This window comes from Ictalurus furcatus, chromosome 16 (genome assembly GCF_023375685.1).
Source record: "Ictalurus furcatus strain D&B chromosome 16, Billie_1.0, whole genome shotgun sequence".
In the NCBI taxonomy this organism is placed as follows: domain Eukaryota; kingdom Metazoa; phylum Chordata; class Actinopteri; order Siluriformes; family Ictaluridae; genus Ictalurus; species Ictalurus furcatus.
The window spans coordinates 20728102-20745438 of NC_071270.1; the positions used below are offsets into that span (position 1 = coordinate 20728102).

General features: G+C 39.1%; 1 protein-coding gene across 2 annotated transcripts in view; it reads right to left on the reverse strand.

The window, feature by feature from the left end:
• Positions 1-17337, reverse strand: part of galt (galactose-1-phosphate uridylyltransferase) — a 132940-nt gene that overhangs the window by 24819 nt on the left and 90784 nt on the right. For both annotated transcript variants that reach the window (XM_053645987.1, XM_053645986.1), the window contains exons 8-9: positions 12095-12227; positions 7836-7919 (exon numbers count right to left, since the gene is read on the reverse strand). In XM_053645987.1, coding sequence (XP_053501962.1) covers positions 7836-7919; positions 12095-12227 — 217 coding nt within the window. The remainder of the gene's footprint in view (positions 1-7835; positions 7920-12094; positions 12228-17337) is intronic.

Consider the following 17337-nt stretch of genomic DNA (forward strand, 5'->3'; position numbering starts at 1 on the left):
ATTTGAGATGTTCATTATTCTCCATAGTCACGATAAGAGGAAATGATGACATTTCTGTGTAATCTGTACGAGCAAGGACAAATCTAATATTGGAGATTACATTTTACTCAAAAATGCATTTGTTCACGGAGGTAAAACAGGGATTCAGAGATACAGTAGGCTATTACAAGTTTTCAATCCAGTTTCCCTCCATTACTGTTCCAGCTGAGACTTTATGTGCTAAGGTGGGCGGCTCTGTGTTAGCATGAAACCGGTTTATAACGCCCTCATACGGCTCATTTAATTACATTTAAGAGGCCTTTAAAATTATCCGCGCCTTTTCATAAAATATCTTCTTTTCGGTTCTCCACAGAAACACTTTGTTTTTCTGCTGTTCTTTCTTACCACAGCATTAAAACACACCTGGTTTAAAATATAAACTAAATTTCACAGTGTTTCACTTGATTTTTTTTTCCTTCGCTGATTCACTATGTCCGTTATAAACCAATAACTGAATTAGCGTGTGAGATCCACAGTGTTTTGATCCGTTAGCAAGCTATTAGAGGAGTTCTGCCTTTAGCATTAAGCAGGGGCTCATTCCTATGTATCCAGGATCCTACGTTCCTTTTAAAGGTTTTATGTAATCAGGACTCTTTTTCCCACGGCCCTATTAACTTTATTACCTTTTAACGTTAATCACCAACGACACATCTAACTGTAATTCATTTCCTGGTTATGCAATTGCACTATTTGACAATGTAATACACAGTTCCAGAATGGATTTATTTATAATCGCATGATCCGGTGTCACCCAGATGAGGACGGGTTCCCTTTCGAGTCCGGTTCCTCTCAAGGTTTCTTCCGCATATCGTCTCAAAGAGTTTTTCCTCGCTACCGTCGCCTCTGGCTTGCTCATTAGGGATAAATTCATACATTTAAACTCTATATCCCGAGTTTATATATTTCTGTGAAGCTGCTTTGGGATAATGTCCATTGTTGAGTATAGTTTTTAGATGTTAGCAGGTTACTGTTGAGTATACTTTTATATGTTAGCAGGCCATTGTTGAGTATAGTTTTATGTGTTAGCAGGCTACTGTTGAGTATAGTTTTTAGATGTTAGCAGGCCATTGTTGAGTATAGTTTTTAGATGTTAGCAGGCCATTGTTGAGTATAGTTTTTAGATGTTAGCAGGCCATTGTTGAGTATAGTTTTATATGTTAGCAGGCCATTGTTGAGTATAGTTTTTAGATGTTAGCAGGCCATTGTTGAGTATAGTTTTTAGATTTTAGCAGGCCATTGTTGAGTATAGTTTTTAGATGTTAGCAGGCCACTGTTGAGTATAGTTTTTAGATGTTAGCAGGCCATTGTTGAGTATAGTTTTTAGATGTTAGCAGGCCACTGTTGAGTATAGTTTTTAGATGTTAGCAGGCCATTGTTGAGTATAGTTTTTATATGTTAGCAGGCCATTGTTGAGTATAGTTTTATATGTTAGCAGGCCATTGTTGAGTATAGTTTTTAGATGTTAGCAGGCCATTGTTGAGTATAGTTTTTAGATGTTAGCAGGCCACTGTTGAGTATAGTTTTTAGATGTTAGCAGGCCACTGTTGAGTATAGATTTTAGATGTTAGCAGAAACCAGCAGTCACTCAAAAAGAGTTTCAGGATGACCTGAAAGCAGCAGGAACAACAGTTACACAGAGAATAATTGTCACGTAATGGACGCATAGATGGAAGCAAGTGCAGGTATGGTGGTTTAATAGAATACAACAATCCAAAGGAGCAGGCAGAAATCAGTCAATGGATCAGGAAAACAGTCCAAAACAGCCAAGCCAGATACACAAAGTCGAGGATACAAACAAACTCAGAACCAGAATAAACAAACACGATACAAGGCTTGGATAACGACAGAGACGCGGCAACTGAGCGTTTACCTCGCAATCTGCTGTGTGTGAGAGAGAGTCTCTTAAATGGAGTGTGTAGGTGTGCATGTGATTGAGAACAGGTGTCTCTAAGTAGAACTCCAGGGAAGGTGAACATGTGTGTGTGTGTGTGTGTGTGTGTGTGTGTGTATTGGGGACGGGGGGGTGGGGGTTTGGAGTGTAGTCATTTTCAGCCATGTTTGTAGTTGGTGGTGCATTCTGGGAAATGGAGTCGCTGGCCTGCGACGACGTGACAACAAGAAGTTCTTTGTTCCTACGCCGCGCATAAAACTCCACAGCACGGAGATGCATGTCGAAAAGCATTTAGACAAATCAGAACTCTGTTGTAGCACAACACATGTTTACTAATCAGCTGATTTATTGATCGATGAAAACTAGAATGCAAAAAAATCCCCAGACCTGCTACAAGATTCGGTTTCTTAGTGTTTTGACGCTAACCTGATCCACACATGTCCTCTGGCACAGGATGGAAGCGAAATTCTTGTTGTGTGGTCGATCAAAGCAGTTCTGAGCAGTTCTATGCTATAATAGCAATTATAATTCTACAACAGCGTTTTATACAAGCCTATTAAGGTCTTACAGAATTTGGTACTAACTTAAAACATTCTCACTTTTCATGTGGTCAATTGAGACAAGTCAGAGGCAGTATAATATTCGGTATTTTTATGATAATTTTACCATGCATGGAACAATTTTATACAGCCCTTATATGGTTCATTTAATTAAGTATAAAAGGGCTTTAAAATGATCCGTGCCTTCTTATAAAATGATATGTTCCGCATTTCTCCACAGAGGCACTTTTCTGCCTTGTTAAACCAATGGTCATTCTCAAGGACTCTTCTGTACATGTGCACTAATGTGACTTGATCCTTTTCCGAGCCAGACAACCTAATACACTGTGGGATTTTTCAGAAGATGGCTTCTTCTTTTTACCTGCATTGTTAAAAAAAAAACTTTTAAGTCACACGTGGCTAATTATACGAGTGAGGTGATGCGTATGTGAATCAGGCTCGCCATCTTGTACACACACACACACACACACCAAATAAAGCAGCATGAATCATTAGCATGATGGATGCTGTGAGCCCCGGCTCATCCTGCGTAAAGCAACAGCCAGGCATGTCAGTGATCCAATCAATCTAGAAGATGTGCTGCCGATTACACCAACAAAGACTAATGAACATCACAAACGGTGTGGCATAACAGGCAAGAAACAGTGGCAAGTCGGAATATTGTCGAAGTGCTGGAGAGAGAGAATAAAAGAATGGGTTCAAATCCCAAATATAAACTGGACGCGTGTTGATAAGGAGCGTCTGATATGGTATTGGGTTACAGTGGAAGAGAGGAATTTCAGGAGCAAAATGTTGCCCCTCACCTTTCCTTCTTGAGTGAAAATCTCAGGCTTAGCAGGTGACAGCTGTCAGATCTCCAGCTTGACGTTTAAGCTGCCATTCACGCTCCGAGTAGAAAGACTGATTGTGCTCTGGCCAGCCAAGTGAGGAGGTAACAAGATAGCAGATTAAATCGCCCTTCTCTCCTCACCCCGCTGTGGCAGCCCTGCTACGACAGGCTTCCTGAAAGCGTGGCTCCGGTGCAAAGTGTCAATCACAGACTGCTATCATTTATCCTGTCTGCTGGCAAAGAGTGATGTTCACAACAGGCGCGTCAGATGGAGAATCAGAAATGCCTGCACAGAAAACTTTATCCTGAACATGGATATCTGTATTGTTCTCAAGGAGAATATCGTTTTTAAGGTCACTTCAGAATACAGTGTCTAAAGATGCTGAGTTTAACTACCATATGCAACTGTAACTGTATGTTACTATGTTCACAGCACGTTAATTTAAAACGGTGATTAAACTGACTGGAACTACCTGCGCATTACGTTGTTTGAACGTACACCGTCCAGCCAATCAGAATCGAGTATTCAGACAGACCATGGTTCAAACTGTATTATCCTTTTATCAGCTAGTTACATTTATTCATTTAGCAGACGCTTTTATCCAAAGCGACTTACAAATGAGGATATACAAGCAAAGCGATATATCAAGTGGAGATCAATACAAGTAGTGCTACCATACAAGATCTTTTTAGTTGCCACCCTACTAAAAGTTGCCACCCTGTGTCCATAAACAGACACAGTTATAGGATATTGTTGAGTATTGTTCTTAGCAGTTAGTAGCCACTGGGCTTAAAGAGATTTTTAAACTCACTTTGAGCCAAAATTGTGCTTATATCTTTATCCACCCAGATGCAGAACAACAACAGTACTGTCCTGACTTCAAGCCTCAAACCCAGTTTTATCAACATACAATATTAATCTTATCCCAATTGCAATTTTCTGCTTAATACTGGTACTAATGAGAAGTTTAGGAAGCACCTTCACCTTCACAATGATTGCTTCTTGCTGCATGAATATATGCAACAATATATATAACACCAGGTGCAAGTTGCCCAAGAACAATTTTTTATGCACTGTTTATATCTAAAAGTTATATATATTATTTTATTTGTAACATTTCACAAACAGTATATATTAAATATAGTGTTTGAATACTTTTTGTCCTTACCAAGTTAGTTTTTTATGCTTATGAATATGATCAGATTATTAACTGTTTTATTATACGTATTGTAATTTAAGCATATAGTGGTGCTTGTGAAGTTTGGGAACCCTTTAGAATTTTCTATATTTCTGCATGAATATGGCCTAAAACATCATCAGATTTTTCAAAATATTATACTTGGTCATTTATTTATTGAGGAAAATGATCCAATATTACATATCTGTGAGTGGAGAAGTATGTGAACCATTGCTTTTGGTATCTGGTGTGACTCCCCTTGTGCAGCAATAACTGCAACTAAACATCTCTAGTAAGTGTCGATCAGTCCTGCACATCGGCTTGGAGGAATTTTAGCCCGTTCCTCAGTACAGGACCGCTTCAACTCTGGGATATTGGTGGGTTTCCTCACATGAACTGCTTGCTTCAGGTCCTTCAACATTTTCTTTTGGATTAAGGTCAGGACTTGGCCATTCCAAAACATTACCTTTATTCTTCTATTACCACTCACAGATATGTAATAAATGACCAAGTATAATATTTTTGTCTCATTTGTTTAACTGGGTTCTTGTTGTCTACTTTTACGGCTCGTGTGAAAATCGGATGACGTTTTAGGTCATATTTATGCAGAAATATCGAACATTCTAAAAGGTTCACAAACTTTCAAGCACCACAGTTCTTACAAGAAATGTACTTGAAAACAAGTATCCAACCAGTGTATTTTATTACATTAAATTACAGTGAACTAAAATGATATTTTACAGTAACCTATTTTTTTTTAAAGTATACTTTAATACAATTTTATAGAATTTCATCTTTGAGATTAACATATTTCTGCTTTTTAAGTAATTACACAAATTTGCTAGTATATTTACAACGTAGTTAGATGAATTTTAATAAATAGGTGAGTTTCAATATAAATTAAACTAAAAGACAATGGACAAATGCAAACTTGTAAGTATTAGAGTGGTCTAAAAATTTCAAACCTAAGTGCATGTTCAATAAGACAAAATAAGTTCAAATACATATTATAGATTACTTATTAACGTATTAACACACTGTTGAATATTTATTACATTACAACAGAACACTATTTTTTTAAAGTATATTTTGTGGTTCAGTAACCTATTTGTGCATTTCATTAATAAAGTGTATGTATTTATATAAAGTCGATTTATTTAGTGTATTAAATCAACAATAAAGATGGCTGACGGTTTGTTAATTGCTGGCTAAAATTTCAGAATCATGGCAGGTCTAACCACACGCATACATATGCCGTACTTCTTCACAGCCATATGGTCTCATTTCTCAACACTTGTTCATATAAATATGAATGACTTCTGGCTGTATGTGTATCATGTCATGCTAAGCTGCAGAATTCTCAACAGTCTGCTGCTATCTATTCCAAAGAGGATGCCATGGAGAGATCTCCAATGCAATGACTTGCACAATGAAGAAAAACAGACAATACGCATGTATCTCTCTCTCTCACACACAGACACACACACCCATATATTAGCAATATGGTTCATGAATAATGCAGGACCTAAGCACATCGTTCTGCATCATCGGGACAAAAATATTCCCGACTGAGGACACTTCACAGCTCTTAATCTGTGCCTGCAAATTATTGACAGAATGTTTTTTACCTACAGGAGTGTCGTCTTAAATGTGGTACAGAAGCAGCCATATATATCCCACCCTGCTATTGAAAAGACACTCAACATGCCACTGAACGTCACAAACTGGAAGGAGGAACGCATTTATCCTTCATCCATCTTACATTCTCTTCTGAAACAAGTCACCTACTCGTGGCATTCCGACAGACATATTATTTCCCATATAGTGCACTATTTAGGGGTGGTGAAGTGGATAAGCATTGCTGCCTCACAGCTCTAGAGTCTTCTGAGCTCAGGAGACTGTTTGTGTGGAGTTTCCGATGTTCTCCTTCAGGTTTGAAAGTCTTCCTGCCATCTCCAACACCACATTCCACTAAGCTGACTGGCAACTCAAAATTTCACTCCACATGTGAATGAGTGTGTGTATGGTGCCCTGTGACGTACTGGGGTCCTACCCAGGATGTATTCCCAACTCATCCACAATGTTCCAGAGGGATCAGGATCCACAGCTGCCCTTAGCAGGTTAAAAGAGTTACTGAATATGAATGAATGAATGAATGAATGGAGTATATATGTAGAGTGCAGCCATTTTGTTATCTTGTCTAAATTCTCCCTATATAGCGCACTATATTATTACCCATAGTAAACTGTAAATTCAGTGTACGTGAACAACTTGAACATCTCGTTACAACGGCAGCTGTCAAGGGCTGGGATATATTAGGCAGCAAGTGAACAGTCAGTTCTCGAAGCTGATGTGTTGGAAGCAGGGAAAATGGGCAAGCATAAGGATCTGAGCGACTTTGACAAGGGCTAAATTGTGATGCCTAGACAACTGGGTCAGAGCATCTCCAAAATGGTAGGTCTTGTGGGATGACTACCAAAAGTCGTCCAAGGAAGGACAACCGGTGAACCAATACATGTGCACGCCACTTACCTGGGGTAGAGATGGCTCCAGGCTGTACTATGGGAAGAAGACAAGCAGGTGGATGCTGTGTGATGCTCTGGGCAATGTTCTGCTAGGAAATCTTGGGTCCTGGCATTCATGTGGATGTTACTTTGACACCACCTAAACACTGCTGTGGACCAAGTACACCCCTTCATGGGAACAATATTCCCTAACGGCAGTGACGTCTTTCAGCAGGATATTGCATCCTGCCACACTGATAAACTGTTCAATAATGGTTTGAGGAACATGACAAAGAGGTCAAGGTGTTGACTTGGCTTCCCACTCCCCCAGATCTCAATCCGATCGAGCATCTGTGAGATGTGCCGGACAAACAAGTCTGATCCATGGAGGCCCCACCTCACAACTTACAGGACTTAAAGGATCTGCTGCTAACGTCTTGGTGTCCGATACCACAGCACACCTTCAGAGGTCTTGTAAAATCCATGCCTCGACTGGTCAGAGCTGTTTTGGTGGCACAAGTCGGACCTACACAATATTTGGCAGGTGGTTTTAATGTTATGGTTGATAACAACCACTAAAGCCAGCAGAAACATGTCCTGTATTCCATAGAGAAAATCAATTTTAATAATATTTCCATATGTCTGTGCTTTCAGGTTCAATAGGTAATATGTACTGTTTGGATTGTTTACGTTATGATCATGTGTTTCTAGTGGTCCAGTCCTGTGTCTCCATCACGGCGCTCTATACAGAACAGTCTAAATAGTAACTAGCAGACACAGCGCTGTCCTTTTATCCTCCTATCTCATAAGTGACATACTGAACACATCTCTTACCATGCCAGCCCATTGAGTAGGGGAAGGAGACCTCAAAGAGGTTGTCATATTTTGTCAGAAGCATTTTCATTATGCATGCAAGACCTGTGGTGAGAGATAGAGAGAGAGAGAAACAGAGAGAGCGAGAATGAGAGAGAGAGAGAGAGAGAGAGATAAAACACTCAAACTATCCAGTCTTGACTGCAAATGACCTCCAGTATTATGGTGATTTAAAACACGAGTAAAATCTGAAAAAAAAAAATTGATTAAATGATCTTTTTCCAAATATTTTAAATGGAAAAATATTCAACATGTTTTGATCAGAAGAAAAATGCATCACGTGCCACGTCGGTCTCATTCACGAGAGCTTCGTTTAGATCTAGTTTTAAGCGCAAAAAAATACATTCAGACCACAGCACTGTAGAATTCTCAAACCTGATTGGTCAAAAGGTTTTGATTAATTTTCTATAAAAACGGCTCTGACAGCGGTTCTGGGTGCAAGGCGAAACACAGGTTGTATTAATGCGTTCGTTCTAATATGTTATCGTTTCTATTTTAACAGTGCACCCATTTATTTTAGAAGGAAATATTGTATATTCAACAATTTTAGAAGGAGTCTCCAGTGTCGGTGCTTTGTAACAGTCGAATATAAAAATTGCGTTTCCAGCCGTGGGAAAATCTTCACGATGGGAAGCTTTGCGGTTTTTCAGTAAAATGATCACCTACTTTTTTTGTGTCTTATTAACTTCAACAGAGAGAAGAACAGACAAGCTGCAGAGCGAATGAATCTTTATAACTGTATAATACAGTGTAATATTATTACACATAACTTTATTTATGTTCTTTAATGTTTGAATTCTTTATAGTTCCAGATTTCTTGAGTTAATACTGATGTCTGATGAAAATTTCATGTGAATCACTTCATCAGAAATATATTTACTGAAAAAAATGTTGACGCGTCCAATACTTATTTCCCCCGCTGTGAAAGTGATAACAGGAGCCAAGTTTATTTGTGCAAATGTTCCAGGACATTAAATGTAACAATAAATGATTAGGATGATAAGCACGACATGTTCATTAGTAAATTTAAAATTGTAATTAACAAATTGTTGTGATATAAGAGGAATAATACACTTCGGGAAGCGCTGTTATAGGAAAATAATCAACTTCAAGGATAATAACGATAACTCGGCCACATCATCACATATTTTTTCCCTAAAGCATCATGCCTGTAAGATTTTACTCCTTAAAGAATGTAATATGAATTAACTGACTAAAACTTGATAGAAATAAAAACTCATCAACTCTTTGAAACTTTTCCAATTGAGTTCAACATCCAGCTACACATGGAACTATGTACTAGATTTTTATACATCATTTCTTTAGAAAGTATTTAATAAACTCTATAAACTAACAGTTAATTAGATTCTTTCGAAATTAATGAAACTATTATATATAGATATAGAAAGGATGGTTGTTGTTGTTTTTTTAATCATTAGATAAACTTGTCGGTTTTCCCTGCAATAAAGTGGATTTGTGACTGGGTCAGAGGCCACCGATTCATAAGCAGCCTCTCAGGCGAAAACAATTGATTGTGCAGAAAGCATTTCATATTAAGTCTCTACGACAGATGGCTACAGTGAATTTTTATTCACATTATGCATACTAATTGAGGAAATATGCATCAGAACTAGCAGTTGGAATAAGATTTCACAAACAGACAGAAGTGCAAGGATAAATGTGTTTTCAGGAGACATACTGTGAAATGTGACATGAAGTAGTACAATATTTTTGATCATTCTGATTAAAAAAAAAAGTTATAACAAAGCAAAACATATCTCGTAAGCACCAAGGAAGGAATAAAACATGACGGAGAGTAGTCCGTTCATCCATTCATCCATTTTCTGTCATGGGGAGCCTGGAGCCTATTCCAGGGGACTTGGGGCACAAGGCGGGGGACACCCTGGACAGGGTGCCAACCCATCGTAGGCAACAATCATTCACACATTCACACATTATGGGGAATTTGGAAATACCAATCAGCCTATAATGCATGTCTTTGGACCGGGTGAGGAAACCGGAGTACCCAGAGGAAACCCACGAAGCACCTGGAGAACATGCAAAATTAAGAGAATTAAGAGAGTTAAGAGAGTTGTGAAAATAATCAATCAACCATGTGCTAGTTACCACCTTGAAGTCGATTAATTCTTATAACAACGTGTTATAGTTACACTTAATTGTGTTGTAGCACATCCGCAATGCAAGTTCGTTCCCGTTAACACTTCTAACAGTTATAAACTCATTCATTCACTTGCTAGCCTCTTTGTTTACTCTCTCTGGACCAAAAAAAGAATCGCAGCTTGTGGGTGGGTGATTGTTTATAAAGCACTGACACTGGAGACTCCTTCCACAAATGTTAAATAAACATCTCCTTGCAGAAAGCATCACAATATCACCATATCAAATATTACGTGTGTTGCTGCGGCGATGCAATTTGCACGTGTTTTTGTGCTATTTTGCGGAAAACTACTTGAATTGGCGAAATTGCAATTGCACAAAATTGTTTTGCACGGTCTTTCACAGTGATGTTTGCCGGTGAATGAGACCTTTTCGCCGAACTCATGTTCGACGCACGCGAATCAAAGAGGGCTTGAACCGAATGCGCGTTGCGATGACGTGTCTTGGGACATGTCTAGAAACGATGAAATATTAGAACAAGGATATTAATACAATATGAACCTGCGATTTTTCTTGCAGACGGTCAAAGCTGCCGTTATAAAAAATACTAATAATAATCCACACCTTCTGACCAATCAGATTTGAGAATTCAGCAGCAATGTGGTATAAAGTGTGATAACGTTCATTAGGTTTTTATTTGCATATATGCATATCTTTAAAAAAAAAAAGCAGCAAATATTGTAAGTTAAATTACATGACAATTTTTTTTTTTTTTTTTCATAATTTAGTCAACCTCTGTCTGGAGCAATAATAAGGTTAGTGCCTGCAGATCAGTAAGTGGTCCAGAAAGCCCCGCCGCATCCACCAACCCCCATTTAATGTTAACAAGGCAACAGCGAATAAGCAAATGAGCCTCTGTGCTAAACTGGCTGTACAGCCATCTCGCTAATTGCTCAGTGCAGAGGCGGGTTGTGATCCCCGGTAGCAGCTGACCCGGCACGCTAATTTGCCTGGCATTTATTTACACTGAGGATTAAACTCGTCACACCTAGAGCACTCCATCGAGATGATGGGGGGTGTGGGGGGGAGCACCTAATCCAGGAACGGAGCAGCTATCTGTTAGTGCAGCCTCTTCTCACGTCTCCCATGTGCCGTTCGTGTGCTGACAGGCTTGTGTTAATGACACCTGAGGAAAAGCGAGTGCGTGTGAAGGATGACGGTGGCAAATAGCACCGAGCGACGCGCAGACAGGGAGAAGACAGATATGCACAAGTGGAACGCTAAGAAAAGAGACAGACGTGCGCAAGCACTCGTGCACAAAGCCTTTATGGGGTTTAGATGAAAGTGTTTGGAGGAAGGAAAGGTCAGTGAGTTCATTAGGATGAAAGTGAACTTTTCATTCAGTACTTTTTTTTAATGCTTTCAAGCAACAGTTTTGTTCATATACTCATCGTTTTCTCATTTCTAAATTAGCAATAAGAGATAAATACATGTTTTTATTTTGCATTCTTTTCAAATTTCTTATGACGATTACATTTTCATTACAAATTATAGTATTGACGATAACGAGTGAAAAGGAGAATTTGGAAATGTTTACGTTTTTGGTATATATATGACATATTACACAATATTTGGTGTTTTGCTTTAATGACAGTGTGCACTCGAGCTGGCATGGACTCCACAAGGTGGTGCGAAACCTTGTGTTCCATTTAAGATCAAAGTGTCATCTGAACACGTGCCTCAACAGTAGAGATTAGATGATTAGATGATGATTAATTTAGTACAAAGCAGTTAACATGGTCAATATCACCATTTTGCTTACATTAAAATAGGGACTGAGAAATCTTGGTTATTAAATATTACAGATTTTGAACATTTACTTTCTTCGTTTTAAATATTTCTAAATTCTAAACCCTTTGGTGCATTTCCAATTTTTAATTAAAAAAAAAACAAAACAAAAACAAAAAAAACACATTTTCGATGTGGTCTCAGACTTTTGGACCCCACTGTAAATAAAGCAATTAGTGCTGTGATTAAACTTGGATTAACAGATGGGGTTTTTTTTAAATGAAAAACATGCACGAATGACAGAGGGAACTCACTGTCTCTCTCCTCAGACGTGAGATCAGGAAGACGCAGAACATGTCGGCGTGGCAACAGCAGAGTCTGGAAAGGCCATGTGGCCCAATACGGCACCACAACGATCCAATGCTCATTCTGCACCACTACACGCTCCTGCACAACACATACAGACACAACAGGCAGTTCATTAGAGGGACAAATGATAGCTTATTCATAAGGAATGGCCCGCCCATGCTTCAGTAACATTTCATTTAAAGCATTCGTATAGAAGTGACATCGTTAATCTCGCACATACAGAAGCATACATAATCTTTGCAGACATCGGTAATTGATTTTTTCCGTGTCATTTATTAGAACAGCGCAGCTAAGTGTTTTTATGTCCTTGTCTTGTGAGCCAGCAAGCCCCTAAAAAATAATGACCGAACACGATGGAATGGTTTCTTAAATCATTCTGTGTTCATTAAAACTGCAAGGACGTGCAGACAACAGTTTTACCCTGACATCAAACTAAAGCCTCACAAAAGGGCAGGGTGACATTCTATTTTCATGAATCTCAATGTGAAGTAAAGCTCTAGCATTATAAAAGCTAAAACTTAAAAGAAAATCGCTTTTAAATATTTATTTCCAATGCCACTCATATCCGCCCCGCCCACCTATACATTCATCCAGGGTGGAGGATGGTTTCGAACCACCAACCCCGAAGGTGTGAGGCAAACGTGCTAAATACTCATCCAGCAAGTCACAAAGGATAACATCAGAGGAGCTACAGGCCTCTCTTGCATCAATAAAGGTCACTGTTTATGACTCCACTATCAGAAAGACACTGGGCAAAAATGGCATCCATGGAAGGGTGAAACCCAAAGCTAACCCAGAACATCATTAAGGCTCATCTGAATTTTGACAAAACACACCTTGATAATCCTCAAATGTTCCGTGGATTGATGAGTTGAAAGTGGAAGACAAGGGTCCTGTTACATCTGGCATAAACCAAACACAGAATTCCACAAAAAGAACATCATAACTACAGTCAAGCATGGTGGTGGAAGTGTGATGCTGTGGGGATGCTTTGCTGCTTCAGGGCCTGGGCAGCTTTCAGTAATTGAAGGAAACATGAATTCTGCTGTCTACCAGAAAATCCTAAAGGAGAATGTCCAGTCTTCAGTCCGTAAGTTAAAACTCTAGCGCAACTGGATTATGAGCAAGACAATGATCCAAAGCATAGGAGTAAGATCTCTAGTTATCGGAAGTGTTTGGTTGCAGTTATTGGTGGCACAACCAGATTTTATGTTTAAGGGGGCAATTAGTTTTTCACATGGATGATTTTTTTTTTTGCTTCAATAAAAAATGTAAAAAAATAAATAAAATAAAACTGTACTATGCGTTTATTCAGGTTGCCTTTGTTTTATGTTGCATTTTGTTTGAAGATCTAAAACTATTTAGATTGAGATATACACAAAAACAGAGGAAATAAGGATGGGGCAAATACTTTTTCACAGTACTGGAAGTTTCACTTTGATTATCAGCATCGTCTACATCATTCTCTGTTTCATCACCTGAGGTAAAAGTCAATCCCGGTGTTTAAACACGAGTCTCATGGTCATCTCTTCACTCCACTGATCTTTGTTCATGCTAACATCAGTGGAGAAATCATCACGGATTACTTCTGTTAAGTAATTTTCTTGCTATTCATGTCATTTCATACCGTCATTTAAACATTCATCTGTACAAAGTGTTTAACCTCTAAATTCACAGCAGAATAAAACTTGTTATACAACATATATGACCAAAGGTCTGTAGACACCTGACCATCACACCCATATGTCCTTGTTGCACTCTTCTGTGACGGCTTTTTGGAAATTTGCCCATTCAACCACAAGAGCATTAACGAGGTCAGGCACTGAGGTCAGTTGAGAAGGCCTGGGGCGCAGTCAGCGTTCCAGTTCACATCCCAAAAGTGTTCAGTGGGGTTGAGGTCAGGGCTCTGTCCAGGCCATTCAAGTTCTTTCTCACCAACATTGACGAACTATGTCTTGGAGGAGCATGGAGGCATTGTCATGCCGGAACATGTTTGGGCCCCTTAGTTCCAATGAAGGGAAATTGTAATGCTATATCATACAAATACATTCTGTACAATTGTGTGCTTACAATTTTGTGGCAACAGTTGGGTGTGATGAGTCAGGTGTCCACAAACTTTGTGAGTGCTAATACGATGAACTGGATGTAAGCAACCCACAAAACAAAAGAAGCAGGAAGAAGAGCTCACATTGCTAATGCTTGTTTGCTCTCAGAGCACTGTGGACATTTTGACACTTATGTCTATTTCACTATGGGAAGTAATTATGTGAGAAAGCAAACTTAGCCAGCTACGTTTTAGACATTTTTAGGTAGACTGAATGCATTTACTGCTGTGTTTATTTACTTACTTACTTACAGTTACATTTATATAGCACTTTTCTGTACACTTCAAAGCACTTTACATAGTACGTGGGGGGGTGGCGGAGGGACCTCCTGAACCACCACTAGTGTGTAGCATCCATCTGGATGAGGCGAAGGCAGCCATAGTGCACCAGAACGCCCAGCACACACCAGCTATTAGTGGAGAGGAGAGATTGAAGTAGTCAATTCAGAGATGGGGATTATTAAGGGGGCCATGATAGAAAAGGGCCAATGGGGACATTTTACCAGGACAACGGGGTTATACCCTACTGGCTCCTTATCTAACATGATCTACGTCCATCCATCCATATATCTGCTATACCGCTTATCCTTCAGGGTAACAGAGAATGATCTTTGTCATCTTGGTGAAATATATTTATGTTTTCTTTCTTCTTCTCTTCAATCTACGGCGATGTCCTTATCTAGAGCGTCTTACAGAAGTGCTTTGAAGTCTCTATCAATAAATACATCCACATACTGGTTCAGTAGTTCACGGACTAAGAATACTATCAGTCTAAAAACTCCTCTGGGGAGGTAATATAGTAAGAAAAGCACACCAACAACACTACGTCAGGAAGAGGTAGGTCTTTAGACATCATTTGAAGACCAACAGTGACTCAGCTGTTCGGACATCTAAGGGAAGATCATTCCACCACCTTGGAAGAGAGAAGAGTCGCGATGCATGCCTTCCTTGTACCCTGAGAGATGGTAGGACCAGTCAAACAGTTCTAGAGAATTGGAGGAAGCGTGGTACAGTACAGTGCGGGTGTGATAAGAGCTTTAAAGTAGGTGGGTGCTGGTCCATTTCTGGCTTTGTAGGCAAGCATCAGTGTTTTAAAACAGATGCGGGAAGCTACAGGAAGCCAGTGGAGTGAGCATAGCAGTGGGGTGGTGTGGGAGAACTTAGGAAAGTTGAAAGTGCACACCATGAATGTGCAAGGCTGTGCTGAAAAAAAAAAACACTTGAGAGAAAAATGTTTTTTAAAGGTGGTATATACCTGCAAAACAAAATCTATGGCCAAACATTCAAAAATACTTTCGAGTCCAAAGGGTAAAAGTAGAAGCACTCACATTTTTTAAATATTATTGAGGGAAGAAAGTACATTTTGTTCACATTTTCACTGTTTTTGGCATGTATTTTGGTATCTGGTAGTGGACATCCTTAGGGTACACAACTTCCATTTCATTTATTTTTTTTTTTGTACTCATTTTTTTATTAGTCAAGTTTTGATTACATAATAAAAATCCATTTCTCTCAAAGGTCACTGTGATAAACATGTCTGAAAGTTCAGTCCCCCAGGTCACTCTGAATGTCTCTGATGCTCTTTTCATATGTATATAATTCCACAAGGATTAACTAATAAATAAATAAATAAATCAGGTATTTCCAACCCGAGTTTCATGAAGCATGAGGCCACTCAAATTTAACCCCCATTAAAAGAGCCGACGTGGTGCGAACGACTTGACGCAACATGTGTCTCCCAAGGACAGGATTGTGGACGCAGGTTTGGAACATGACAGCTGATGATGGATTACACGATAGCTGAAGTTGACGGGTGGCTGCTACAGTGAGCCAGCTTCTGACGAGGAGGGGTTTAACAAAACACAGCTCTGTGCGTTAGTGAGTGATGGGAAATGATTAGAACCTCAGCTAACAATGATCTTTACACACTCTGACTGAAGAGAGAGAGAGAGAGAGAGAGAGAGAGAGAGAGAGAGAAACACTCAAGCTAGAGACAAAGAAGAGGACAAAAGTTAGTTTAGCTTGGATGACAGAAAGTCAGTGGTGGAGTGTGTTTTCAAGAATGTGCTGTTTAGTTTTAGATGTTTGCTTTGAGCACTTTTTTAGCTGTAGGCACATATTTCAGCTAGAATTGATACTTTACTTTAAATTGTCCTCTCTGCAAAATACATGATGCAATATTGCTGGAAAGTTTCTGAGCTCAGTTTTGACTGAACAGAAGTAGAACCTGATACTAAGCCAGGACTCTTGCACCATGTGCTGTTCAAAAGAACACTGAACAACGTTCAACACAATCTATATTTGTTTAGACGATGTAATGAATCTCTAAACAGTGTAAGTGTACCTCTTAACACCCCATTTTCTATGGTGCAATGTGCCTTTGTGGTTCGAACTTTGGGTTCACTGTGTACATATTTGAGGGAACTTATTTTACTTTAAATACTGCACCAAGGCAACAATCTGAAAGCAATCTACCGATATGGTGTTATTTGTTTATATCCAGCTTTATTGTTTATGCGTTCACTGCCAGTGATAACATCACATAAACTTTCGTCAATTTCATCGTAGATTAAGCAACAGCACAAGTTTCTCCAAGAAGATGACGACGGACACATCCTTGCTGAAGTGTTGTATATCCGATACTGTAAATCACTGGTTCCCAAAGTAGGGTCCAAGAACCTCCAGGGGTCCAGTACATTCGTGGACTTCACAACCCACTATTTTCAGAGTTATTACATTTAACTTCTCAATTGAACTGGATGGGTTTAGTGCAAAAAAAAAAAAAAAAGGTATCGATATCAAAATTGGTGTCAGGTATAGGTCCAATACGTTATTCATTTCCTCATACTTGTGAGAAAAAACATGCTCTTATACCAAACATCTGATACCATTTGATACTACATGATGTAAGCCACCAGGCAAATGACACAATAGACAGCAATCTGGACATATTTCACTTTGCTCTGTGAAACTATCAGGAGGAAGAACTACAGCATCTTCTCAGTCCAGGATTTGTGATTTTGCGATCGCAGAAATGAACGCAAAGTTAAGGAAACTCTGCAATATTCTGAGAAGCGTGCAATT